Source organism: Sphaeramia orbicularis, chromosome 22, assembly GCF_902148855.1.
Source record: "Sphaeramia orbicularis chromosome 22, fSphaOr1.1, whole genome shotgun sequence".
NCBI classification, from domain to species: Eukaryota; Metazoa; Chordata; class Actinopteri; order Kurtiformes; family Apogonidae; genus Sphaeramia; species Sphaeramia orbicularis.
Genome location: NC_043978.1, coordinates 44,661,564 through 44,689,006, shown reverse-complemented (window position 1 = coordinate 44,689,006; position 27,443 = coordinate 44,661,564). Strand labels below are relative to the sequence as shown.

At 39.3% G+C, this 27,443-nt stretch overlaps 1 protein-coding gene across 5 annotated transcripts; it reads right to left on the bottom strand.

Moving 5' to 3' along the window:
• pals1a (protein associated with LIN7 1, MAGUK p55 family member a) lies at positions 1–27,443 on the bottom strand. 5 transcript variants are annotated; one of them, XM_030126841.1, is made up of 18 exons: positions 27,262–27,443; positions 15,409–15,708; positions 13,662–13,839; positions 13,035–13,135; positions 11,610–11,717; positions 10,592–10,669; positions 10,348–10,488; positions 8,684–8,845; positions 8,494–8,571; positions 7,982–8,165; positions 7,741–7,812; positions 6,790–6,861; positions 6,222–6,389; positions 6,046–6,135; positions 5,033–5,145; positions 3,489–3,599; positions 3,165–3,373; positions 1–3,116 (listed from the first exon to the last, which is right to left on the bottom strand). In XM_030126841.1, the coding sequence occupies exons 2-17, from the start codon at positions 15,577–15,579 to the stop codon at positions 3,197–3,199; spliced, it is 2,004 nt and encodes a 667-aa protein (XP_029982701.1). In that variant the 5' UTR covers positions 15,580–15,708; positions 27,262–27,443; the 3' UTR covers positions 1–3,116; positions 3,165–3,196. The 5 variants fall into 5 exon arrangements, with proteins under 5 accessions (XP_029982701.1, XP_029982704.1, XP_029982705.1 ...); XM_030126844.1 differs by having other exon boundaries at positions 1–3,125; positions 3,187–3,373; XM_030126845.1 differs by having other exon boundaries at positions 1–3,131; positions 3,189–3,373.

Here is a 27,443-nt window from a genome sequence, read left to right as displayed (position 1 = left end):
TAATTTTCTATGAATCATCTATTTATTTATTCATTGTGAATATTCATACAAAAAGTTGATTTTCTCAGGAACAAGTGACGTCAGATAAACAGGAAGTGGTATCAATTAACTTTACATTCAATAGTTAATTCCATTTAGCCCCGCCCACCAACTTCCTCCTGGACCAATGGCAGGGAGGCAAGGGGGTGAAGCCTGCAATCCTATTGGTGCATCCTGGACTTCATAAATCTATGTTCAATATTACAAATATATAAATGCTCTACACAGTGATAACAGTGATATGCTGTCAGGTCTACTTCAGGTAATAATAATACTTCACTGTCTCCAAGGACAGACACACACGCGTTCATTCACACAAGCGCGCACACACACATACACAAACACACACACTAAATATAGACTTAATTCAACATCATGTGCTGAACAGGAACGCGACTAAAACCTACGACTTTCACGGCTTCTTGACCCGCTCACAGGCTCTGAGGTCAACTCTACTTAAATGTGATCAGACCGGACTGAGGAGTCGACAAGTCGTCAAAAGCAGTCAGTAAAACACCTGTCGAGTGCTGTGTCCTTTATTTTAGTGTTTAGTGCGACAGTGTACATTTAAACAGGAGGTCAGTCGTCAGTCAAAGCCCTTTTCCACTAAAATGGAACCGGTGCAGGTCTGGTTAATGAACCTTCATCCTCAACTGTTCAGATCATTTGAACTAAAAGTAAATCAGTTGGAAATATTGAAAACCAAACCAAAAAACAGCAGGTTTTCCCCTAAATTCAAGTGTTTACTGTTGTGCATCACAAACAGGTTGGAAAGAGAGGATGAGATGGAAAAAAAGGTAAATGTCCGAGAGAGCAGTGTAAAAAAAAAAAAAAAAAAAAAAAAACTAAACCCAGTGTTCGATGCTAATTTATGGCACTTTAACTCTGTCCTCCTTTGGTCTGGACTCTGGGACTAGACGGTTTGATCAGAGCCAGATTTGCAGGTCTGAAACCTCCCCTGGACCACAGTGCAGACAAACAGCTGGTCCTTTGGTCCAGCTTAAACCAGATGAAACTGAATGACAGTTTGGTTCGATTGCAGTGCAAATACTTTTTAAGTGGTTTGGATGTTTGGACCAATTCCATTAAGTTAAGTGTTTACTGTGTTAATAAATAGCTAAAGGAAAAAGAAGACGTGAAAACAGACGCACAAACGTCTGTAAAGAGAGCAGCACACGTAGTATAAGTAGCATGAGTAAACTAAACCAAATGTAAAAAAGAAAAAAATTTAACTTTAATTCAGACTGAAATCACCTCTGGTCATCTACTGTGTTTAAGGAAAAACTAGAAAGTAGCACAAGAAAGAGGAACACCTGAACACAAGAACAAATGTAAAACTAAACACCTAAACCTCAGCTTTGGATGAGTAATGTGTTACCGTCAGACAGTCCACGGTTAATGCCAAACTACTAGAATAACTCCATTCAACACCTGTGGAAACAAGAGCTGGTTCAGGAGAGGCATCAGGATCCCAGGTCTGAATGGAACTGGTTCAAGAATCAGAACTACTTTAGTGGAAAGGGCCTCTTAGTCAGTGGGTGGGTGAGTCGGTCAGTGAGTGGGTGGGTCGGGGTTCAGAAGGCTGCAGCTTCAGGCTGTGAAACACAGACTCCCCAGTTTGGTTGGGGGTATGCAGCTAATGCACAGCTGGTGTGTATGCGTACAGTGTGTGTGCGTTTTCTTCATAGCTGTAAATGCAGTGGCTCAGTGCGGATTTGTACTATACGTCAGTGTGTATGCGAGTGTGTGTGTGATCTCAGCACACTGATTTTCACATTTACTCCTCCCTACGGGCCTCATCCAGGCTTAGGACTGAAGCTAAGCCTGAGTTTTAATTAGAAAAAAGAATGAATTCCAAATCAGAGGTTTACATGGATTCTCTGTAACATGTAAAAACTATTTGATCGCCATCATATAAATAGATTATTAATTAGAACTCAGTGAAATGATCGAAGGATTAAGTCAAAGGTGTGTTATAAAAGAGGCCCCACTTTTCTGAGAAAATAAAAACTCTTAAAGAAAAACAAACTGTCAGTGTTTCAGGTCCACGTTTTGGTCTCACCATGATTACTGATGAAGACGTCACTTAGTGTCATAAATGCCACTGCTGATCAAAAAACTAAACAAGGATCAGTTGAGGTTTTCCTCCCTTTTAAAGACTAGAACTTTTAACTTTATATATATTTATAATTACCTAAAGTGCTGCACATGGGATAGTGTTTATGATGTTGCACAGAAGTGTAAGGTCACTGTGAGATATGAGGAAAAAGTCTTAAAATGGGATTAAACAAGAATAGAAATAACATTAATTGTAAAAGAAAGAAAAGAAAATGTAATATGATCACATTTAAATTATTTTATCTTTTTTTTTGAGCGAAAAATCAGTGTTGAGGACAAAAAAAAAAAAAAAAAAAAAAAATCAACATTTAAAAGGCAATTAAAAAAACTTTAAACCTAAGTAAGGCTGTAGTATCTGTGACAGAGTGGGTGCAGTAGTTTAAGTTCATTCTAAAACCAAACATGTTGAAATTCATACATAGGTTTATGAAAGAAGTGTGATATTATCAAGATCAACATTTTACCATTACACATTCCTACATTTTTTTCTTAATTTTTTCAATACTGAATAAAACCAATTCAATGATTTAGGAGCCACAGAATTTGGTGCGTTTTCTTCTAGTGGCTGAAGCACAAAAAATAAAATTAAAAAAAACAACAACAAACATTTCCTTCATGACCGGCTAAGAGCGTTCACAGACCCAAACAGAAGTATCTGCAAACTAAACTTAATCTGACAGTCAAATTTAATAGAGTCAGGTTAGTAAATATACATCTGGGTGGGATAGGTGTAAACATGTCTCTAAATTACTCACTTCATAATACAGAAGTCTTTTCTCATTGTACATTTTTACTTAGATCCTTTCAACTCTTGTTGGAAAATCTTGTATAATTCTGATTTTCTTGTAATGTTCATGACTTTCTTCTGGAAATCACAGTGCTCTTACACTCTGCTGTAGTTGCAGTGAAAACTGGGTCCAGTTAGTTCAATGTGTAGAAATGTGTGCACCTTAGGCTGTGTGTGTGTGTGTGTGTGTGTGTGTGTGTGTGTGGTCAGTTGGTGGGATTTGTGTGTGTGTGTGTGTGTGTGTGTGTGTGTTCAGCGCAGCCAGGAGCAGGGCACCCACTGCGGTTCAGTGTCCAGTTTGTTGATGAGTCGTAGCAGCTCATTGTAGGCTTTGTCCTGGTCTGTGTTGACGATGACGGCGTCAAACAGGTGACCACAGCTCTGCTCCATCTCACGGGCTTTCTCGATGATGTCTCTCAGCTCCTCGGGCTGCGTAGAACACACACATATGCACATTAGTGAAGCAGACGTTTCAGGCGGGTCAACAACAGTGACATTTATCTTAGCCTTAGTGTAAACAGACTGTAGACAGTGAGACCACAACCTTAGGGTTCTTGTTGTCTTTAGCCAATAGCGCTCGGAGTCTTTCCTGGGAGGGCGGGGCTATGAAGATGATGTAAGGCTTCAAGTCTGAACTCCTCAGGACCTTTAGAGCCTGTACACACACACACACACACACACACACACACACACACACACACACACACACACAAAGAGAGACATGAAACTCCAGTTTTACCTAAGCAACAACAGTAACAACTTAAATGCAATAAGTGGTGCCAGGCACAACAAACCCCGCCCCTCGTACATATTGTAGCTTATTTTGGCATCAATCCAGCTGATGTTATCATGTTAGAGATTTTCTTGTGATCAGACAAGTAGAATTGAGGAAAGCTGTTTTTTTTTTTAATTACCTGCTGAAGGTTTTGGCTGTAGCGTCAGCCTTCATCAGACCTGTCAAACGCTTCCTGGTGTGATGTGTCTAAAAACAGCTGATCGGACTGGGAAACAAACATCTTTCTTCGATACTACTTGTCTGATCACAAGAAAATCTCTAACATTTGGAACGGAAGACATGACGAACGTAATCAATTTGATGTCATCATGTCTATGCATGTACTGATGTCAGCATATCAATTGCCTTTATATATGTGCCGAGCTGAAAGTAAATTGAAACCAAATGTATGCTTTTATAGACATTTGAAATTTTGCTCATTATAAGTAAATGGGAAAAAAATAAAATAAAATTTTAAAAATTCCTAAAAATTTGGAACTTTGACCTACTTTTCCCAAAATGTAATCATATCTATTCAGGGTCACTGGCAATCTATAAAGCCAATTTGGTATGAATTCAACCAATAGTTTAACTGCTAGAGTGTTAACAAACAAACAAACAAACCAAAAACAATACCCCTTGCCTCCCCTTCAGTGGCGGGGTAATAAATGCTTTCAGGAGCAATTTATCGGTGCATCAATACCGTTCTTGAACGCCTGAATGTTTCCACACAGAATGTCAATTTTCAGCAACAAAAAAAGGGCTGTCTTTCGTACAAACCAGAGCAGAGGTCAACTTACAAAAGCTTTTACATGGAATTCATAAAGTATTAATATCCTGCCAATCACAGATTACAAATCATCTTGTATGGATCAGTGCAGCAGCTGAAGATGATCACCTCCCATTTTGGTGAAGGTGAAAACGAAAGTCTCATTTATGCTCAACATATACGGACACACGGAGGCATAAAGGCTTGATGTTTGAAATGATTCATACGGACCCGCTAAAACTGGACAAGAGAAGATTGGAAAAATGTTGCATGATTTGATGAGTCTGATTTCTGCTGCAGTACCATAGTCAGTCTAAGAGAGCAACTTTTGAATGTGATAGAGTTAAAGACCTGCGTCATGGATATGAAGCTGACAAATCAGCAGCAACTGTGTGATGCTGTCATGTCAGTATGGACCACAACCTCAGAAATATTTCCAGGACCTTGTTGAATCTATGCTCTTAAGTCAACCTAGGGCTAACACTGTGTACCTAAACTCATGGGTGTATTTCCAACATGGCTGTTGTGTGTATATAGTACTAACCTGTGTGTGCAGACAGAGCACACAGATTTTTCCAGTGTTGATGACCTGTCTCACCGAGTCTGTACTGGTCCCATACAGGTTCTTCTCAAACTCACCAGACTCGATCAGTTTCCCTAGAGGAAAAAAAACCCACATTGACACAGAAAAATGAAGTGTCAGTTTACAGACTTGATATGAAATCACTTCTTCAAATGTAGGTGTACTTTGAGTCTGTAGAGCTCAGTGTTCTGGTAAACTATCACTGACACATTCAATCATAGAAACATACACTATATGGACAAAAGTATTGGGACATGTTGAATTCAGGTGTTTCTTTTCAGGGGTCTGTGCTACAAAACAATAATGACGAATTTCATAATATAGTTCTATATTGTGATAAATACTATTGCGTTGTTTTGGTTAGTTTTGTTTACATTGTTATCTTTGCTTCCGTAATACCTCAGAGATGGTTTTTCCTTAATTTCTCTCAACAGTGACTTTGTTTTTTAAAATCCATAAATGATTTTAAATGTTCTACCTCTAAATTTTTAAAACATTTTTTGTGCTCTGAGTGTAAACTAACCCTGTACTTTCTTCACATCTCATTTAGGAAGAAAAAGCTCCCATTAAACTTTAAGGAAATAATGATGTTCATAAACTATATGGACACAAATATTGAGACACATCATGTCTACAGCTCATAAGATGTCCTGTTTATGCTGATTTGAGATATAAACATCAAAATTAATAATAACTATATTTATCACAATACAAAACTATATTATGATATTTGTCATTATTGTTTTGTAGCCCAGACCCCTGTTTAGAAAAGAAACACCTAAATTCAATGTGTCCCAATGCTTTTGTCCTTATAGTGCATGCTACATGCTTTTCTTTTAATGTTTCTATATATCTTAATCATACAGGATTGAGAGAATGTGTTTTGAGCTCCAGTCTGGAATATAAGGTTGTGTTTACAGTACAGTAGTAGTGCCACTGTTTAACCATCCAGTAATAAAACTGAAAACTCCTACCAGCTGCCAGTTCTGCTTCAAAAGTCTGACGTGACACAAAGTGGTAGTCTCGTCCACTCAGCTCGCCTTCACGCCGGTTCCTCGTGGTATCTGTGACACGTACAAACACACGTCAGTATCTTGACAAATGCACAGAAACATGAGTGCAGGTGTCAGTGTGTGAGCTGAAGTCTTACGAGGTACAGCGCCAGCGAAGCGCTCTGGTTGGTTGTTGAGTAGTCGCTGTCTGAGCTCCGCCTGGCCACAGCTGGTCGGACCAATCAGTGCAATCGGCCGTTTCCTATTGGCCGGTTGGTGGTACAGCGCCATCTCCTCATAGGTGAGAATCTCATCATTATCCATATCTGGACCGAAGGAAAGAAAGAGTAAACTGAGTAATGTGGCCCAAAGGAGAAACTGTGAGATGACTGAAGAAAAGGAAACTACAAAAAAGAAAAAGCACTGAAATGTAGGAAGAAAAACAAATGACAATTCAATATCCGAAGCTACACATCAGACGTGCAAAGCTGAAGCAAAATATTTTTTCCAAGGCCAGATTCATCTAGTTTTCATCAATGATCCTCTTAATTTTTTTTTTAATATTACAAAATGCACTGTATTAAACCCAGTATTTATCAATGTATTAACATGTGTGCAGGAATATTTTGTTTTCTCCAATTAACGACGTGATGCAAATTCATGCTTGTTGTCATATGCAGCTTATTATTAATGGAGATAAATGCCAGCCACACAGACAGGCCATACCATCATTCCTGTGAGTGTTGTACAGTAGCTTCTTTCTCTTCCTCTTGTTCTTTTTTGCACACCACAGTTTCCCTGTAAATAGATAATCACAAAACACACCTCACTATGAGCTGCAGGGCTTATTAACATGCAAAGCAGAGTTATTTTTTACCTTCAGGTGAATACGACTCATAAAAACACTAGTATCAAACAAACCATTTGTTCGTTATAAAGTCAGGTGGTGCAGCAGGTGGAGAGAATAGACTAAAACATTCATGTTCAGAACTAAAAAAAAGGCATTACATGTTACTCTTCATGGATATATTTGATTGTGAACACATTTATTTTTGTCATTTGTTTAAAATTCGAAGTGATATGACAAATTATTAATGTGTCATAGGCCCACATAGAATTACTCTGATATTTACATAAAAAATGTACTTCCCTCCAGGAGTGGATGACAGAAATGGGAAAAGCAGCGGCATATGAAAGAATGTCCTATAGGATGCAGGACATGACGGAAAAATATCTTTTGAAATGGAGCAAATACCTGGAATCTTTAAATTTCAAAGACTAAAGGCTAAGAGGATTCACACTGAAAAGACAATGATCACATACCTTATGTGGGTATGTGCATATATTATGATTAGACACCTCTGTTTAGCTATTTATGGTGTATGTACAGTATATATATTATATACATGGATACTCAAAGGTGATGCGTGCGGAATAAAAAGCCACTATATCGATATGAAGACCTCTTCCGGTTACGGGTGGCTGGGCGGGAGGGTAGGGAATTTACCAATGCTCTAATGTTAGTATTTGATGTGTGATGATGTGATATGTTTGGAAAAAAGGCATAAAAAAGGCAGAGTTTTGATTAGTTAATATATGGACCACGGTAGCATTTCAGATTCCATATTAAGCTGTGACACTCGTTAGTTTAGGGACATCTGGAGTAGAAGAACTGACCAGGCTTCTCAGGCTCCTTGTCTTCTTCTATGGTCTGTTTCATGGCTTCTCTTTGCTGCTGGAAACTCTTTCCTGTGTGAAAAAATTAAGAGAAACTAAACAACCGGCATATTGTGCAATCAGAAAAACACATTATCAAGAAGTCAATTAGACCATAAGTGTTAAGTTGAATGTTTTTTACACACTATCCAAAAAGAATGTTGCACTGGGGGGGATCCAAAAATCAAAAAGACAAAAGTACCTGGTACCAGTCCAGCTAGTGGCTGGTTATCCTCGTCTCCATCCCGGTACGCCTGCCACCAGTTGGGGTCGGACTGGCTGATGATGTGCAGAATGTCTCCTTTCTGGAAAGACAAGCCTAGCTCTCTGCAGGGCACATAGGGGTCATCTGAGGGGTCGTAGTCAAAATGGGCCTTGACGTGGATCTGGAGTGAAAGGGGAGACACATGGGCGCAGAGGGAGGACAGATCTATGAGTCTGGGCTGGATTAAGCTCACATCTGCAACGGGAAAAGGCTGCATGTTTTTAGACTCATCTCTGTTCATACTCATGTCTTGAATCTGGACACTAGCTGTTCATAGTTAAGGTTGTTTTCAGGAGCTAAGCCAACTACCTCGGATCTCATTGGTTAGGAATTTGAAGTTTTACCCATTATACAACAAAACAAAACCCCAGTCATGACATTATTAATCATTGCGATATTGTATTTATTTTGTATGATTTATTTTCATGTGTGGGGGACTTGACACTCACCACAGTCTCTTTGACAGGAGGAGGTTTGCTCTGTGTGCTGGGAATGAGCACAAAGGTCAGGAGGCCGTGCATGTCCGCCTAACACACACAAAGAAGACAAGAGCACTCGTTATAAATCAGCCTGCGTTCATCACTGTCAGTTAAGTGGAATTCTATACCACTTAGATCAACTGTATGTTCATGTACTTACAAGAATGTCAAAGACTTGGTTGACATCTTTCCCTCTGATTTCTATGCCGTTAATCTCTAGTATTTCATCTCCCTCTGATAACAGCCCGCTCCGTTCAGCTGCTCCTCCTCGAACGATCCGACTGATCACAACACTGTCCATCTCGTTCCGAACCGTTGCTCCCTTCACAAAATGCAAAGTGGACACACAGCCATTAACACTTTAACAGAGTGTACAAACTGAAGCACACAAAAGGTATGTTTTTCCCCATTATTCTTTGTTCAACAACTGCTGACATTTCCCATATGTAAGGACATTCAGGCAGCATCATAAACAGCTGTGATTTTTGACAGGACTGAGGATAAACAACCTGTACTCCATGGTATGATTAACTGTACATGTATCTCAGCAATAATAAAATAAACATTATCTTTTGCACCACATTCCACCACGTTAATTCTTTGTACATAACTGCAAACAGAAAATAATAACTTTTAGACATTCCGTACACTTTTACTGATAAAACAGAGTTACAAGTAAAAAGGCTCAGTTTCACATCAAGTCATAATACAAACATATTTGTGCCATTATTAGTTATCCATCCATCAACTGAACTGCTTTATCCTTGAGAGGGTTGTGAGGGTGCTGGAGCCTATCCCAGCTACTTTTGGGCAAAGGCGGGGTTCACCCTGGATGTGTCACCAGTTTGACCAAAGGAAAAAAGACAGCAGTGAAGCTAATACTCATAAAATTATTATCTATACGAATTTCACTGAACACACAAAACCAAATAAAGGCTATTCTATAGAGTATTTCAATGAGTGCTGGCTGTACTAAAATCTCAACACTGCATCAAAAGGACATTGAAATATTTCCTGAAGCTTTATGGTCAGTGCTGGGCAGACCTCTGAGACCAGATTAAGCACTAGAGAGCTGTATTGAGTACTCATATTTATCGTTTATTTTTTTTAAATTCAACAAGAAAACACAGGAAGTTTGTGCACAATATTAAAATACACAAAACTATCAGAACCAAAGCTATTAGAGATAAAAGTCAGCATTTAATGTGGTCTCTGTTTGCTTGCACATAATGTGATTTCTTGGGCTGATGTCCTATGGTATACAGTACCATGCTTCCCTCAGAACTTCCTTCCTTTTTTGTTGTTTGTAATGCTGTTTACATATCTGCTGTATATTTCAGCTGTATCTTGATACAGAGATTGAGAAATGCACATGTATGGTTATTATAACCTTGCTAAAACAACAAACTTGGAAAACAAATGTCATGTTGCAACAGATAGCCACAGCCACCTTTTCTCTACAATGAGGACTATGTGTTTTGGTTATTGCAGAGAATTTCATTGTTTTTGTTTTTTACATATTGAAAACTAGTTAGCCATTGTACTGATTTCTGAGGTAGACTTGACAGTACCTTTTAAATTAATATTTTTGTTGTGGATCAGCAGTTTGCACAGGTTTAAATGGTTCATTTGGATTTTTTCTTATTACTCTCTACTAGCGTCATGTATGACATAATTGTGCCCCAGACAATGGTTGGCTTTAAGTTGACTGAGGGTAAAGTCCACTCCAGCTGTCTCTCTCTGACAACTGGGTTAGGATGTCACCTCTATATAGTTGGCTTCCTATGTGGATCGCTGAGTAAGTGTGTGAAGCATTCCTCTTACCAGTGGTATGTCTTGGGCCTTCTCTATGCGGACTATCTTAACGGTCTCTCCTCCCCACTGGGTCAGTGTTTCTCCTTGGGTGGGCAGCGCTTCAGGTTGCATTTCCCTCTCTGCTATGCTATCATGGGCCACGAGCAACGACTGCCACACACACACACACACACACACACACACACAAAAAAACTCAAATACAGAACTGGAGCAGCGACATATAGGCATGTGTAACATTGTGTGATGTGTCTACCTGAACGTGTGTGTCTGACAGCAGGTTGTGGAGTTCGAGTCCCTCTTTGTTCTGACTTGAATGGATGAGATCCCTGACCTGAAACCATGGTGACAATATTATCACGAGACACAAAATAATAGCTATCACATTTTAATTTCATGTCCTACACAAACCTTTCCTGTAAGTTTTATCATTTGTCCACTGTAAACTATAAATAAACTAAAAGAGGAACATTTATGAGCCTGACTTGGACTGAAAATATTTGAGTATTTATACGGATCTTCCCAACTATGTCAGTTTTCATTTGTGAATTTTGCACTTCATCCACACTGACAAAGGAACATGTTTGTGGGAGTACAGCGTGAACCAAAGCTTTTCCTTCTTAAAGCCAAATGCAGGGCAGGGGGCGGAGATGCCAACATGGAGCAGAAATAATGTGCTGCTCTTTAATGGGATTCCACTGAAATGAGCCATGAATAGCTCTGACAGCTCGCCAACTCAACGCTGCTGCAGAAAAATAATTGCAGCCCTGATCATACTTGCATCCTGGATATTGGCTTCACTTCAATTTGTTTCATGTGTTACAGAGTTTCTACTTGGCTTTAAAACACGAAGACCAATCAGGCTACAGCTTCGGGATGGGTCGTTCTGATGAAGGCAAGAAACACTTAAAAAACACTAAAAAGAAAAAGTGACAGCGGAGATGGCATTAACATGATCAGCACATAAAAGCTAATAGGAATCCATGCGTGTGTTTATATGCACGTGTTTGTGAGAGTGTGTGTTCATGCACATAGTGTAAACGTCAGTGTTTCAGCTCTAATTGATGCTGAACAGAGCTGCTCTGTCTCAACCTCGTTAATACACACTCACTGACCTCAAGTGTCACTGCGTGTGTCTGTCTGTGTAGATGAATACAGTGTAACAAGGACTGCTGAGGACCTAAATACATCGAAATGTTGAATAAAGTCATGACAGTCAGGTTGATCACCATGACTGTCAAGACTAAAACTACCCCCCTCGGAGTGTGTGTTACCTCCATTGCCAGTGGAAGTGCCTGGTGTGTGTGTGGGTATGGAGGCGAGGGTCTGTGCATGCTGCCGGCCACTGCATTATGGATCTTCAGTGCCGCCTGGAAGTCAGACTAAAGAAAAGGAAAAAGGACATCAGCATATTATTCTATTATTCCTAATTCAATCTACAGTAGGGCTGTATTCATGCGCTGACAAAATATATTACATCGATTTGCAGTGGACGCATCAATTTGTTTATATTCATCTTCAATTATGCCAGTTCACACACACACACAGAACATGATGAAATCAAGACTTTATCCAGAAAAGTAAATGTCTGAAAGTCAAGTGTGTAGAGTTCATGTTTTATACATTTAAGCTTCATGAAATGCCACAGACAGTCAAGCCATTAGTCGGTCATGAAAAATCATAATTACACACTTGCTCAGAGGCTTTTAAATTTTACTGAAGGATACATGATGTGAAGACGAGTGGTAACATCCAAGGAGAGAGAGAAATCTATCTTTTAGTCAACTCTCTGTTCCATGTGGTTCAATGTGTTCAACCTGGTACAGTACATCCCAGACGGCTCAAGCACTTGTCACTGGATCTGGGTTCGATTCTCAGCCCAGGCCACTCCCTCTCAACATCTTCAATGTCTTTCAACAATATCTCTAATAAAGGCTAAAAAGCAACAGTTGGTTCAATGTTTACTTCAACTAGCGATAAAAATGTGTAAAGTTGTTGATAAATTTTCTATTAGCTCATGACCCTTCCGGTGACATGTGGTCTGTCTTATCCAGTGTCAGGAAAACACTGCTATAATGTTCATAACATCTTAATGCATTTACATGCTAACATAGCACCCAGTCATTAGTTTGATGGTTAATGTTTGTGATTACCACTAACTGTTTAGAACATTTAGTAACTTGTCCTACTAAGATTTTTCTCTCTTTTCTGTTTTGTGTATTACAGTTCCACTCAAATACTGAGGAAGGTTCTTGCTTCCCGGCTTGTGAAAACTGAGTTTAGTTTGCAGATGTTTACATGTTAACATACTAAATGTACAGAACATGTAGCAACAACAGTGTAGCCAGTGTTTTATCTGAACTGTCCTTATTCAGGTTTTTTGAACAATACAATGAATAATTATAATTTGTTTTTTCAGTCAAAAATTGGATTTTGTTTCCATGGTATGGAAGCTGATTTGTATTTATCTTCTGTTGTAAAAACACACAAAAAAAGACTTCTCATCAGTTTCCTGCAGTAGTCTGAGAGATGTCTCTGGCTCTCTATATTCAAGTTATTTTCATGGATGTTCCAGCTCAGACAGCAAAGACGCCACTCCATCTCTGGATATCCTATCTGAGGTCCAGAAATCTCAAAAATCCCACAATGACGGTACAAGTTGCCCCGAAGCCCTTTCCTGTTCATTCCTTTCATATTACCTTGTTTAGTAGTGCAAGAACCAGCTCTATGTCATTCTGACTCTGCTGGTCGGACAGACAGCCCCGGACCTGCTTCAGTGACAACAGCAGTTCCTCCAATTCTGCAGAAAACACACACAACAGACAAACACCACTTAAATCTGACACTCAACATGAAAAAAAGACAAGAAAAGACTCAGAAACAGAGATTTACTTTACTATCCGATGAAGCCAGGGGACATCCTGCTTGTCCTGCTTCGTGGTGTCTCTGAGGCAGTATCTCATTAAGTAGTCAAGACTTCAGCTCTGCAGTGTGTTTCTGTTTGTTATTGTGTCATTACCTTGCCTACAACAGTTTTAATTAAGTCGCCCTCAAGAGCCTCTCATGTCCTTCTCTCCCTCCCTGAGGAATTCCCTCCCTGATGGCAGAAATGTCTTCCTTACATTCCTTTCCCTCCCAGCTTTCTCACTCTCCATCTCTTCCCTTTCACTCCTTCCTCCTCACTGTTTTCCTTCTTTCATCTGCTGTAAATTATCTTCGACTTCATTTATATTCAACGTTCTCACTTCTTTTCCCCGTGAGAGCTTTTAACTCAGAAATACATGTACTTCAGCACTAAAGAGTGTGTGTGTGGGTGAGTGTTTTACCCAGCAGTGCATGAGCGTGTTGGCTGGTGAGTGGCAGCTGCTGCGGTGAGTGCGAGTCTTGCAGGAATGTTGGGTTGTCGATGCCGATCTGGGGATTCTGGGAGAGCTTCCTGAGTCTGAGTGAGGCGTTCAGGTCCAGCTGACGACCCTCCTCCTCTCTGCGACGACGAAGGTCCTCCTGGAGCAAATGTATCACAAACAGCAATTAGTTCTGGACATAATATGTTGAGATAATTTTCATTGGCTCATTATTTCACTTCAGTTTCTCTTGTATACAGCTATCTGCTGAGTAGAACTGGGCAAATTCATGATCTGAGGTCATGATCATAAGTAATGATCATCAGCAGAAACATACAGACTATGTCTTTAAAAATGTTTTAATAATTAACAGTGCTGTAAAAACTTTTATATTCTGCTAAATTTTGTTTGAAATGGGACATTCGTCAGTACATATAAGATATTTTACAGATACTTGTACTAACCTATGGCAAATACCCTTATGGTTTCATAGTATTACTAACACTTGGATAGGTTACAAGGCTACTGAGTTTATTTCAGTCCCTTTATGATGATACCAACACATGTTCATATCAAAGTGCTCTGGTTTAGGCCACATTAACTTGCAAAGTTTGTGTTATATGTGGTTTTGCTGCTACTGAAAAAATAATGACAAAGAATTACTGTAAGGCCATCATCTGTGGGTCTGAAATATGAACTCTGATGTGCTGTGAGTCTGATTTGCACAGATACGTCAGAGTTATGTCAGAGTGTACATTTTTCAATTCATTATGAAACTCAGAGGGAAAATTAGACCACAGAATAATTAATGAAACACTGCAGACAGAAAAATATGGACTTGTGTTTATGACATCTTGATATTTTCAGAATATTTGCACAAAGAGGCTCACGATGACGAAAAAAGTTGTTAAAAATAGGTTGAAAACACTGGAGTAGACTAACATTGCTTTATTTGCAGCTTGTTTCATGTGACCAATGGCAACATATATAGAGAAAATTGCTACAAAGGGAAAGAACTATTAACTTCAGAATCAAATATAGGGTTTTCAAAGGGAGCTTTCATAGTCTTACTTTTGACTCAAGGGCATCTTTTTCAATATAACAGAGTATTATAAACAGTACACAATAAAATACACACTCGTAACAGAATAACAAAAGCTATTCAGACAGTAAAATGAACTAAAGCAAGAAAAAAGCAAATGTGACAGAACTTAGGACTTTAAACTCCCCGCAAACAAAAACTGAGTGCATTTAAGTAGAATCAGGATTACCAATTTTCCTATTAAACAAAATGACCTTTGTTCCTTGTTTTTTCCATGTGGTGTCATTTTTTTTTGCTTTCTGCTGTGTCATTTTACACAGAGTTCAGTATCACAACATGGTATCAACGTGACTTGAACAGACAGCTTTTTCATTGACTTTGCAGAAAGATAATGTTTTCACAACAAAGATGATAAGGTTAGACATTAGAACAGTACAAACTGTTGCAGGAGTGTGGTTCAGTGTGGGTCAGCTACTGTAGGTGCACTGTCTGACTGCTTGTCATAGTTGTTGGAGAGTTGCATTAAGGAGAAAACAATCAATACAGCATTTACTTCACAGCATAAAACTGTTCAGTCTTTATTTTTCATGATATGAAGACCACCTCAATCTCCACGTTAATAATGGATACGATACAAGGTGATAAAAGGCCAGGACAGCAGGTGTAAAATGAGTGTGTATGTGGTACCTGGTGTTGTCGTATCCTCTCCAGTTGGGCAGATCGTCGCAGAGGAAGCGTGCGACTCCCCAGCTCTCCAGGACAGTCCACAGCCATTTCCCGGTGCTGCTGTCCTCCCCTCAAGTCTTCATCTCCTCCTCCCTCCCCAGCTACATGGCCATTTAGGTGGGAGGTTGTCATCCCTCACACACACACCGAGAGCCAAATGTGTGCGTGACTGCGCGGATTCCAGAGAGGTGTTTTTATGTTGACGTATTGAAGGAGTCTAGGAGGGTAGCTCAGTAAACTGTGGAGCCATGTTACCTTCACCTGTAAACAGAGAAGGAACATCATGTCTTTAATACAGTTGTCCATTTTTCACCTATAACCGAGCTTTAAAAAGGTTTAAGGTGTCACAAAGAACAGGGATGCATAAAGAACTCACACCGTGACATCTGTCTGATGGGTTAGACCAGGGGTGTCAGGGCTATATTAGTTAAGGGGCCACATTGATCCCAATATGATCTCAAGTGGGCCAGACCGGTAAAATAACAGTGAAAAAAGTAAAATTACATGATGAAAATGTTTACATCTGCAAAGTTTCATTACAAATCTGAATAACACAACCAGTCAGAAATGGCTTAAGAATAGTAAGTGCAACTGGATATTTTGCCTCAGTTTGTTATTTAGACATGTACATTACAACTTACAGATCACAACAGATCTACAAATACACAAAACATTTAGTAACAGGCAGAATATTGTTTAAATTGCACTTCTCTTAAGACATTTTAGGTTGTTCATATTTGTTCGGGTTATTCACTTTTTTTGTAAAAGGATACCTTGTAAATGTAAATATTTTTATGTAATATTACTTATTTACACTAAAATAAAGAGAAAAATGTGTGGTTGTCATTATTTATGGATTATCATGTTATTATTATTTTACTGGTCTGACTTGAGATCAAATTGGTCTGTATGTGAAATGTGAGCTGAAATGATGTGACATCCTTGATTGTTAATATCGTCAGTGTAATTTTTGCATTTCACGAATTCATCCCTGGGCTGGATTGGACCCTTTGATGGGCCGGTTTTGGCCCGTGGGACGGATGTTTGACACCTGTGGGCTGGACAATTCATCACCAAGTTATCAGCCCTGGAGTGGCTAACCTAACTGTATAAGCTTTGCCTTTTTACCAAACATTCTGCTGTGCGTTTGTATGTCATAAGTCCACTCTGTCCTGTTCAACCCAGAAAAAAACAAAACTTAGATTTGGAAAATCCTGCAACTATATACCTTACTTTAAAACAGAAAAACTCCATGATGTATGCTTACAATGCTGCAAGGAACAGTACTAAATCCCCAGTTATAAATAATTTATTACATACATTACAATACATGTATATGAATAAAGTTCAGGTATTTCCATGAGGTGATAAATTTTAACTACATATGTATCGACCCAATATTCACAAACGTGTATCTAAACATTTGATGAAAACAGCAAAAATATACAGAACCGTGTTTTGTGATTATGGTTAAAATTCAGAAAATGGAGGAATGAATCTGGAAGGAAAAAGTTGATACGAGCTGATATCACTGAAAAAAACTGTAAGTATAAATAAAGTACTTCCGACTTTATTAGGAGCCGAGGAGGAGGTGATCGTTGGTGCACTTGGAATGTCTGGAGCTATTACAGTCAGTATCTCCACTTCCGTTAGAAATGGCCATTATCAGCCAACAGTGGACAGTTATAAAATGTCTAATTGGTACTGATTAATTGACCCATCTCTAGTATTTCAGGTACACTGCAAAGAGTTCCAGTTAGTTAGAGGGAAGAAAAGAAATGCAGATCTGTTCATAGAAACATCTGGGGGCAGGTCTTTTGAAACCACAGATTTCAGGGTGAAGCAGGACAGTATGTAAAAATGTTTGATAAATATCACTTAATTGTAGTTTTCTCTTTGCTGTATTGTTCCAAAGAATTAAGAGGGGTCACCGGTAAGGATGGGGCATCATGTTCAGACACTGTTTAATAATCTTCTCAGCTCTTTCTGTTAATGTGCTGGCTGACTGCCTGTACGGTTAGGGATACTGACTGGATATTTATTTTTTGAGTTTTGGGCATTCTTTATATCACTTAGATTAGCACAGTATTTTCAAAGTAACTGCTGTGCTTTCATTTTTAAAAAAACCCTCAAACCTGAGGCTTGTTAAACTACGTCAAAGTGATACAGCGTTTTTTCATGTTACCTATGTGACTGACAGACTGGTTAAACGACACAAGTTTCAACCTGATTACGTTTTATCTCAGCTGTTTGTACTTCACTCTCCGTCTCTTTCCTAAGACTTTAGAGTCAACAATGTCATGACACCCCCCCCTACTTTTCACGTATAACCATGGCAACGGCTTCGTCAGCAGCCGGGTGGTCCCCCTGCCCCACACACACACACACACACACACACACACACACACACACACACACACACTAGAGAAACAACGTACTACGAGGGAGGTGGTGGAAGTGAAGGGGGGTGGATGTGAAAAAAAAAAAAGAGGGAGGGGGGACACATAGAGCAAGCAAGGTGGAGGGAGAGAGTAAAAATAAACAGGTGATGGACAAAGGACTTATCTTTCAGTACCACAATAACAACAAGAGCATGTTTGATATGTTATCTCTTACCACCAGGACTGTGCACACATACATGCACACACACATAAATGGCAGAAGTCCCATGATGCAGCAGTGAGGAATGCCGGGCAGCCCAGGGAACAAAATTCCACTAATGGGGGAAGGGTATGGGTGTGTGTATGTGTGTGTGTGTGTACATAGCATATGTGTGAGTGATCGAAACACACCAGCCTTGCATTATCTGACTACATTTAACTGGTCACCTTGAAAACTTCAAATAGTGGCAGAAAGTTAGAGTGTTATTATTACAGTACTTTAAAGATGTAACGCTCCCACTGTTGACTCAGCTCTTATCTGCCTGAGATCACTTGAGAATTATGTATCACTGAATGATATATTTCAAGAACGACAGCCTTAGCAGTCAACTATATTCACTGCTTTAAAGAACAGAGCGGAAGCTTGGCCACATGCCTCGAATCCATCCAGACAAATATGTCTGTTCTCCCAGGACACAGCAATATAATCAAAAAACAATCCTCAGGAAATTCACAGAGGGTTACTTCTACCTTTATATTGCTCTAACAAAACACAGTGGACAGTAGGCAAAAATGGTCAGATCACTGTTCTTGCAATGAATATGATGCTGTTTGACAGATTACACCTTATAAATGAATAAAATAAATGAATGATAAATGCCAGTATTCCAGTAAATTTAAATGTCAACTTTAAATTAACTCCAAACTTAAGTTTTCTAGCTCTAAAAATAGCACAAAATGAGAAAGCGAACAGCGGACTGAGAGCAGGAAGCTTCTGATAAGGCTTCTGTGTGAAAAAGTGAAGCTATAAAACTCTGATAAAGGCTCTACAGTCCGACTGCAGTCTGAGCAGAGCAGTCAGTGTCTGATGCCCAGACATCACTGAGTGGAAATAAGTACAGCAGGATTAAGGCAGCTGCTTTGGAGAGCTAGCCTCCCCCCTACAACAACAAACTTTAAGCTGCTAACATCACTATGAGGCATACTTACACCGAGGGGATATAAATGACACTGCTCAAACTCATTTAAAGGCCTTAAGCAAATAAAACAAACCACAGGGAATCATCCTGATGGGTTACTAGTCACTAAGAAAAGACACTCATAGCCTAACCACTGTAATGTTTATATGTCGGGAGCTAAACACCCACTGAGTTTACTGTGGTTAACAACTCATCCATGTTGACATGCATGAGTACAGAAAATACATTTGACAGAGCAGGAAGATTTTTAACACAAGGGGCTGAAAGTGAGTACTTTATGGTTTTAGAAAAGCAGACTGTTCCTGACTTTAAAAAACTTGCAATTGTACACCACTGATAAGAACTGCTTTTCCGATTAAAGCTCCCACACAGATGTTTTCACTTAATCTGGCTGACTGGATCTATTTCACGGATTTGACCCCATATAAACCTGTCACATCCACATTGTGTGAAAATTAACATTCATTCTAAAATACAACTCTCCATCAAATGGATCAACAATATAACCGCCCCCACTTTAAATGAAGAAATGTTTGTTTTGTCAGTAACAAGTACAGCCAATTCAGTCCAATTCCTTCATATTTTATCATCTTGGAGGTGTTAACATTGGCCTACAAACAGGTCTAATCAGCTAGTTGTCAAAAACGCTGGTGTGCTCATGCAGACACTTTTTAAATGGTCTATCCAGTGAGTATACTACAGTAATAGGAGTGAAATAACATCTTGAAAATACACACCTTCCTTCTGCACCTCTCTCTTCTCAGCCCATATCAATATATTAAGTATAAATACAGACAACCTGACTTCATTTCATATATTTATGGGAAAGTCAAGCCAGTTTTATAAGCTATGTTGAGACATAATGGAGAGCAGCAGAATCATACCCAAGTTGCAGAAGCGTACAAAATCTGATCAGTGATAATTGATTACAGGTGTCAGTCATGTATTCATCCCCTTTGGCTGTCTGAAAACACCCCTGATTAACTATTGGATACATTCTCTACAGTCTGAATAGGAAATAGGCAGACAAAGAGTATTTGCAGAAGTCATTTGTCCTCTCAGACCACTTGAATTATGAAGCACTATCACACCCTGCAGCTTTCACTAAAGAATGGAAAATACTGGCTCTAAGGAGCTGCAGCTATAGTAGTGGAGCGTGAGAAGTAGGGATGCAATGGTACAGGTTATCCACGGTTTGGTGCGTATTGCGGTTCTTGAGTCACAGTTCATGGTACGGTTCAGTTGCAGGGCCCAGCTGTGAGCAAAAACATAACTGGGAGCTGATGGAGAGCCTTAAGGCTAATTTATGTTCACTTTACATACGTAAATAGGTATGGCTGTTTCTAACGTTGACATGTGTCACTAACTTCATAATTCCATGCATCCTGCACATTGCAATGAGTGTTTCTCAGTCAGTCCACAGAGGGCGCCGCTCTTAATTACAGTACTGGCCAAATCCCATGAAGAAGAGTAAAGTTTTTTGAGAAGAAGAAGAAAGTCAATAATAACAGACATGGCGACGACAGAGAAGGTTTTATTAATGTGGATACTAATGTTGATATTCAGAAGGGTAGTTGTCATAAATATGTCGGTAGTTTTTCACTAACTCACACAGTCGCTCTTTGAAAAGTTCTACTATTTATGGAAATTATTCTGTTCAGATCTCAACACTGCCTCCATGGTTCCCAGTGGAACTGCTCTGTTTTTTCCATCTGGGTAGGGATCTGCAAGCTCCTGGAAAACAGACAGCATTATGTACGGAATGTATGCAGGGGACAGACAGAACGCTCCATCCGTATCTATCTGCATCTTTAATGTAGAGCATGAATGAGCCCTTTCCCGGAATTGGATCTGAGTTCCATTTAAGACAAATGGGCTGGGTGCATCGCACAGCCAGCCAGAGCCCTGGCTCTGCATCTGGCTCCAACCAATGACAATAGAATTTCGTCAGTCAGTCGTCTTGCAAAGTTATAATTTAAAGACGAGTTGTCTGGAAATGTCATTTGAAAAAGACAAATGAGCCGTACTGTGATACATGCTCATACTGAAGCACTAGGGGTGTACCGATCCCTACAATGTGTACTGTTGCACCCCTAGTAGGAAGGTTGAAATTTGCAACTTCACCACATGATGTCACTAAATATTACACACAGAACTGATAAGTTTCCTTGAATAACCAATCTTTGCAAGACCCCAGACACATGAAAGTATTACACAGGTAGACTTTCTTTAATTATAACAACATAACATACAAACATCATTTGCTCCATCTAACCATATGGGCTAGAGAGAGTAAATGAATGCTAGAAGATGAGATTTCCATACTTATTCAATCCCCGTTGCAATGCGAACATGGTGTTACCTGAGTAACCTGGTTAGGGTCTGAAATTAACACAAATTACATTAACATAACTAGGGTCCAACTCTGTTATATAGAGCCTTTGGTCTGTGTCTGTCCTCAGCCTTTGTTTCTGTTGTGCACTGTGCATTCTCTGAGTCAGAGAAAATCACATCAAAGGAAAACAATGGCAGTGAAAAAGGCATCAGACTGACTCTCAGATGCACTGCTGTACATCAGCATCTAAACGTAGTTGAAGTCTTCAAATATCCCCATTTCAGCTTAAGAACAGAAATTCTGGTAAATGCATTTACAGAGATGTACTGTGGGGTCTGCTGAAATGAGATATATGCCAATTTTTGCCTTTCACTATCAACATTTACCACAAAGCACCATTTGTTCTAAGCATTTTCCTACATTAGCGTTTTATGATGCTAATAATAGCACTGTCCAACATATCAGTCCAAAATCTTCCCAAGCTTAAATCTAGTGACTGTGAAGGCCATAGCATATGACTCACGTCGCTGGATAGAAATGTCTCAACATAACAACATCACTCAGGAAAACTCTGTATTTATTTTCTATGTCCGTGCCCAAAATATGTTGGCAAAATGCCCAATACATCAAAACATAGCCATCCAATCCCCTCACTGTAGGGTTCAAGCAGTCATCCTACATCATTCTCTTTATATCTGTCATACATGAACTTATGGAGAATGTGGTAAAGGATGATTAAATCACTTCTTTCCAAATTTCTGCAGACCAGTGCTCATCATTTTTACACCACTGAACTCTTAAATGCGCATTTATCTTTGTAATGGGACATTTATTCAATGAAAGCGTAATGATAACCATAATGATAAGCGTAATAACCATACTAATGCATGAGCATCACAGTCATCAAATGTGCACTTTGAACATACAGATCCCAGACCTATTTAATGATATCTTTCCTATAGCATATAGTTGACTAGTCACCATAAAACTCATGTTTCAATGTTACTTTGATCTTTTACTCAAGTCACCTTGATTCAAAGTCAGAATCAACTGGACTTTCTCATCTGTGCCATGCAGTACACCTATATGGAAGCATTTATGTTCTGTTTCCAGACTCATTTAGATAGGTTTTTCCATTAATTTGTTACAGTTCTGTACTTAACAGCAGTGGGCCCCTCTGAATAAATGCATTTTCCCCTCCTCAGAGACAGGCTCATTACAAACACATGCTAATCATGTGGAAATTTCGCAGAAACAGGACAATGACCTACTTATAGTACCGATCCATACAGTGTGACAGAGCTATCTTTTGAAGATCGCCATTTATGTAGATGCAGGGGAAAGGATGAAGCAGGGTGTGGGTCCGACTCACAGTTCAGCTGGAAAAGCCTGTATTATTGCTGATGAGGACCTGCAGCTGTTTCCTACTGGATCTCTGCCCTCAAACCATGAACAGAGTTAAATAAGCCTTTATCTGTCGACCTGCTTGACTGCTCACCACTGAAGAAACTCATACAGGGTAGATAAGCCATAACCTGACATGAGGACGTCACCTCCACCCCCCTCCAAACACAACTACATCCACACACATGCATACGACGCCATCTGCCACTGCAGCTTACCCCCTGGTGTGTGCGAATCAATGTGTGCATGTGTGTCTTGCTGAGGCAACAGTTCAAGGCCAAGCCTTGGAAAACAATCTAGTGATTCAGTTGTAACAGTTTGAGTGGCCTGTTCGACACAAAAGAAAAAATCCTTTGGCTTCACCTTCCATCTGCAGCAGATGTTGGTGATGTCAAGTAAGAGGTAAATTAAGTAAAGATTGAATTATTTATCATTATCATTTCTAATAATTATCATATAACAACTCCATGTTGATTTGCAAATGAAAAGATCACAACTGAATTTTAAAGATATGCTGACTTATGTTTTCCATGAACCTGATTCTGTGAATTGAACCCTGAACTAACATCCTGGTGCCACCCACTGAGACTGTGGACTCAAAAAGTCACCCAGCAGCATAATGAGCTGGGAAAGGTTCAACTTCATCTGTTGCTGGCGAAACAACCTAATAATAACCAACACACTTTGTGCTTCTCCCAGGAAACTGAGGGTCAGAGTTGTTTTCTGCTCCAGTGATCTATGTACAAGTACTTATACAAAATGTAGGGCATCGTATAATGGACTGAAGTTTGGAAAAAAAAAACTTAACACACTCAATTAAGATGATCAATTTGTTTCAGATTTTATGGCAACAAATGAAGCAGCCTCCACTGAAAGACCTACTCTTTCCTGGAGCAGACAATTCCTCCTGTGGGCGTCGGGTGATTGACAGGAAGCAGAGCCTTACATCATACAGGCTTGACGTGATCACAGCTTGATGTTTACTGGAGAGGATTATTTCAGACTGGAATGTGATTTTAGTGCTGCTTGAGAATAAAAAGCTGCAACTGGCTTCTCCTGAAAGGAGGGAACCAAAACCTGGTGCGTCACACAAGAGAGGGGCAAGCAAGCATTGTACAAACTCAGTAGCATCAATAAGAGCATTAACGGTCCAAGTATAAGCAAATGGTTGAGAAGCAAGAGACAACACTAACCCCAAGAATACCTCTGAATACTGACCTGATGGTGACTATTTGAAGAAAAAACACAAGGTAAAGTACTTCTGTAACCCCAGAAAACCAACCACCATGTGACACAGAGTAAAGCCATGTGTGTGAATGTCTTCTGAAGGGGAGCAGAAGCAGAGCCAGCTCTTATCTTCTGTTCAACACGCACACTTAAATGCTTAAAAAGGGCTGTACCACCCTGTACCAGACAAAGAAAGCAGCCAAAAATGATGAACAGAGGAATACGGACACAAACTGGGCTCTAGTCCAATATTTTGCATTAATTACAATGTACTGATTTAAATGAAAGATGAAGCAATAATATAATTATGTATTATTTATACAAAATCTTTAAAAACTTCCAACATATTTAAAATAAGATGTCAATCATGATTTGCTGCTTTAATGATGAAAAATATTTGTAAAAACAATATTTTCCCACCACACCCTTTCCATATATCATGAACATTAGCATACATCTCAACAGATCACATGGAAACAGTTACTAGTGAGATATGTTTAAGTTTGGAAAAGGACATTAAATACAGGAGCAATGTCCTGTGTTCTGGACTAGTGACTTTCTGTGAGAGAAACTTTGCAATTTAATATACAGCAATGACTAATTGCCATTATCATACAAGCTGCTACAGTCTGTATGCTCTGTTGCATCCCACAATGCAAAGCACACTTGATTACAAAAGCAATTTATTTCAAAATTCAACAGTACAGCTACGCTACAGAGTACAGCTAAAAAGTTTGTTTTCTCCTGGATAGCACTGTTAACAGCCTCCTTTATAGAACACAATGCACAGAGTATGACAAGAGGCTCACTCAGCGTGAACTACCAAGCACACCATTACATTTCTTCCAAGCTCATTCCATCCCCAAAAGTCCTTCAGCAGTGTTTGTTCAGAAGCACTTTGCAGACTTTGGATGAAGACTTACATTAATATTAAATGGTTCTCACCTTGAAGTGTTCTTACAAATGTATTGAATGCATTACTTTCATCATAACACAAAGTTTTATATAACACTCACACCTCTAAAACAGCTTTGGTTCAGTTCAAGTGCGATTACAGGGTTCACACATGGCCGAAAAAATTTCACAAAAGGGTGAATACAATTAACAGTCTGATTTTAAAAAAATAAAAAGTGCAAGTATTAATGCCCCATAATTTCTAATCTGCCTTTAAGGCCATTAACTGGTACATTCACAGAACCACAGCAAGATAAATCTCTCTTATTACTTTCTTCCTTGGGAGCAGCTGAAAGCCAGACTAAGACATCATGACCATTCAGTTGTTTCGGAAAGGAGATGGAGATTTCAAGAGGAACTTTTGGCATATCTGAGTTGGCTTAATACCCTTCACGTAACCATATTGTCCTCACTGTCAGTTTAGTCTTAATTTAGTGATGCATTTTTTTATTATTTGAGTTCCAATCAGGTCATCAACAGAGTGAGAATGAGACTGAGTGAGAGAGCATTCCAGAGAACAGAGGACTTCTGTATTTCCCTGGCCTGAAGCCCAATGTGCCTGTCCTCACCTCTCTGCTTCACCAGCTCACTCTGTGTGTATGTTTGTCGGTAAAAGTCAGCCTTGACCCCATCACCATAGCAACATCTCCTCATACCTGGCAGGATGGCCCATCTAAAAGGTCAGTTTAGAGTTTAAGAGCATGTTACATGTACAGTGCACCACGCCACCTCACTCCAAACAATGAACAGCATGCACCTGCAGCTCAGACACGTAAGAGCAAACTGAAGGGGAGGTTCCTGCAGATGGATTGCTCGGCATTTCTCCAATGCATCTACAAAGGCAATTCATTCTTCTGTAACACCAGATACTTCAAAAGCTGCACAAGGCATCTCATATTTCAGTATTTTACAAGTAATTAAGTAATACCATTTATGCTGCAGTGCAGTATTTAAATCAGTATCTACATTTATAGGTCTGCACAGGAGGTGACAAAAATGTTATTGTGACAGCAGCGTACTGGATAGGTTTTACTTAACACACTTCACAGAAACCTTTATTTTATTAGTCAGATTTAACAAAATATCCACTTCATTACAGTCTGTGTAAAGCAGTAAGAAATGTAATAGCAACAGAGGAAAGACATTATTAAATCACCCAGTTATATTTGAATGATTAAAATGATTACATTCATTTTGACAAGTCAGTAGAGCTCCTCTTTGATAGTGCACGTCAGAATAAAGTGAAGGGCTATGTAAAGTTGACAAAATCACAAATATTGTTTCACATGCCTGGTATTGGTCAAATACCCTACACTGGGTCTCTTTAAGGAGGAGAGAGTGCAAGCTCACCACCAACATACCACAAAGCTGGTTATATGACAGGGTGACAGACAACCTGCCAAAGAAGCATGGTGGTATAATCAAATGAGTTTCACTGTCATTAAGTGATTTCAGTGCCAGTGCTTCCGACTGATAATGCTGTCACATTATACTTACATCTTTCTTCTCCCTGTTAGACAAAAGTCTATAATCTACAAAACAAGGAGGTTTCACCTTGAAACCAAGGAAAGCATTATCTCTAGTCACTAGCTGCGTGATACTAGGAAATTGTACCTAAAATGAGTTGAGTGATTGTCACAGTCCTACCCAACATGAAGCAGATCCTGGCAGAATGAAACTACTGATAAGTCACACAACATATTAGTGCAATCTTATCGAATACATACCGTTCTCCAACAGAAAAGATAAAGGTTCGGTGCGCTTAAAAATTTTGTTTGTGGCTTACTTTGCTCTTTTACACCACAAATATACACAGCTGTTAACGTAATCCAGTGGTACTTCAATATAGATATCCAAGGTTACATTCAGCGTTGGTGTCGTGATGAAAATTGCGCAGTATAATGTACAATCAAACAAATCCCAATTCCTTCAAATTTAATTACACTAAGTATAACTGCTTCTACCATTGCAAGCCCTTATTACTTGACGGGGCGGACTGACAGCTAGTAAAGGAAGTGACTGTTTTGGTTAGCCAGTTTCACTATCAAATTAACACAGCAGCTGAACTATTATATTTTCTAAATGTCCATATTTTCTCTATAAATGAACTGTTCTCATGTGGTGTTAATATTTTGCGTTAGTCTGATGGGTAGCTACCCTTACATAAACTTCCTGTGTTTTAGAAAATGGTTGTTAGTTTTACATAGCGTTATCAGGCTAGTGTTAGCAGCTAACTAGCTAGTTAGCTCCTTCCTGCAGCACCTGTTGATAACAAAGCCACTTTGGACCAGACCGAAAACACTAGAATACTCACTCTGTTTTAGAGCCGTCCACGTCCTTCTGTAGCTGATAAATCCGGCTGAGAGGTGTTAACTGGTGATTTTAATCCAGCTTCTCGTAGTTGGGTTTTACTTGTTGAAATTCAATGTTTCAGTGTACCAGACTTGTTGCTCGTTTATCCGACAGAGCGGAGCGGACCTCTCCCTCCTCCTACCC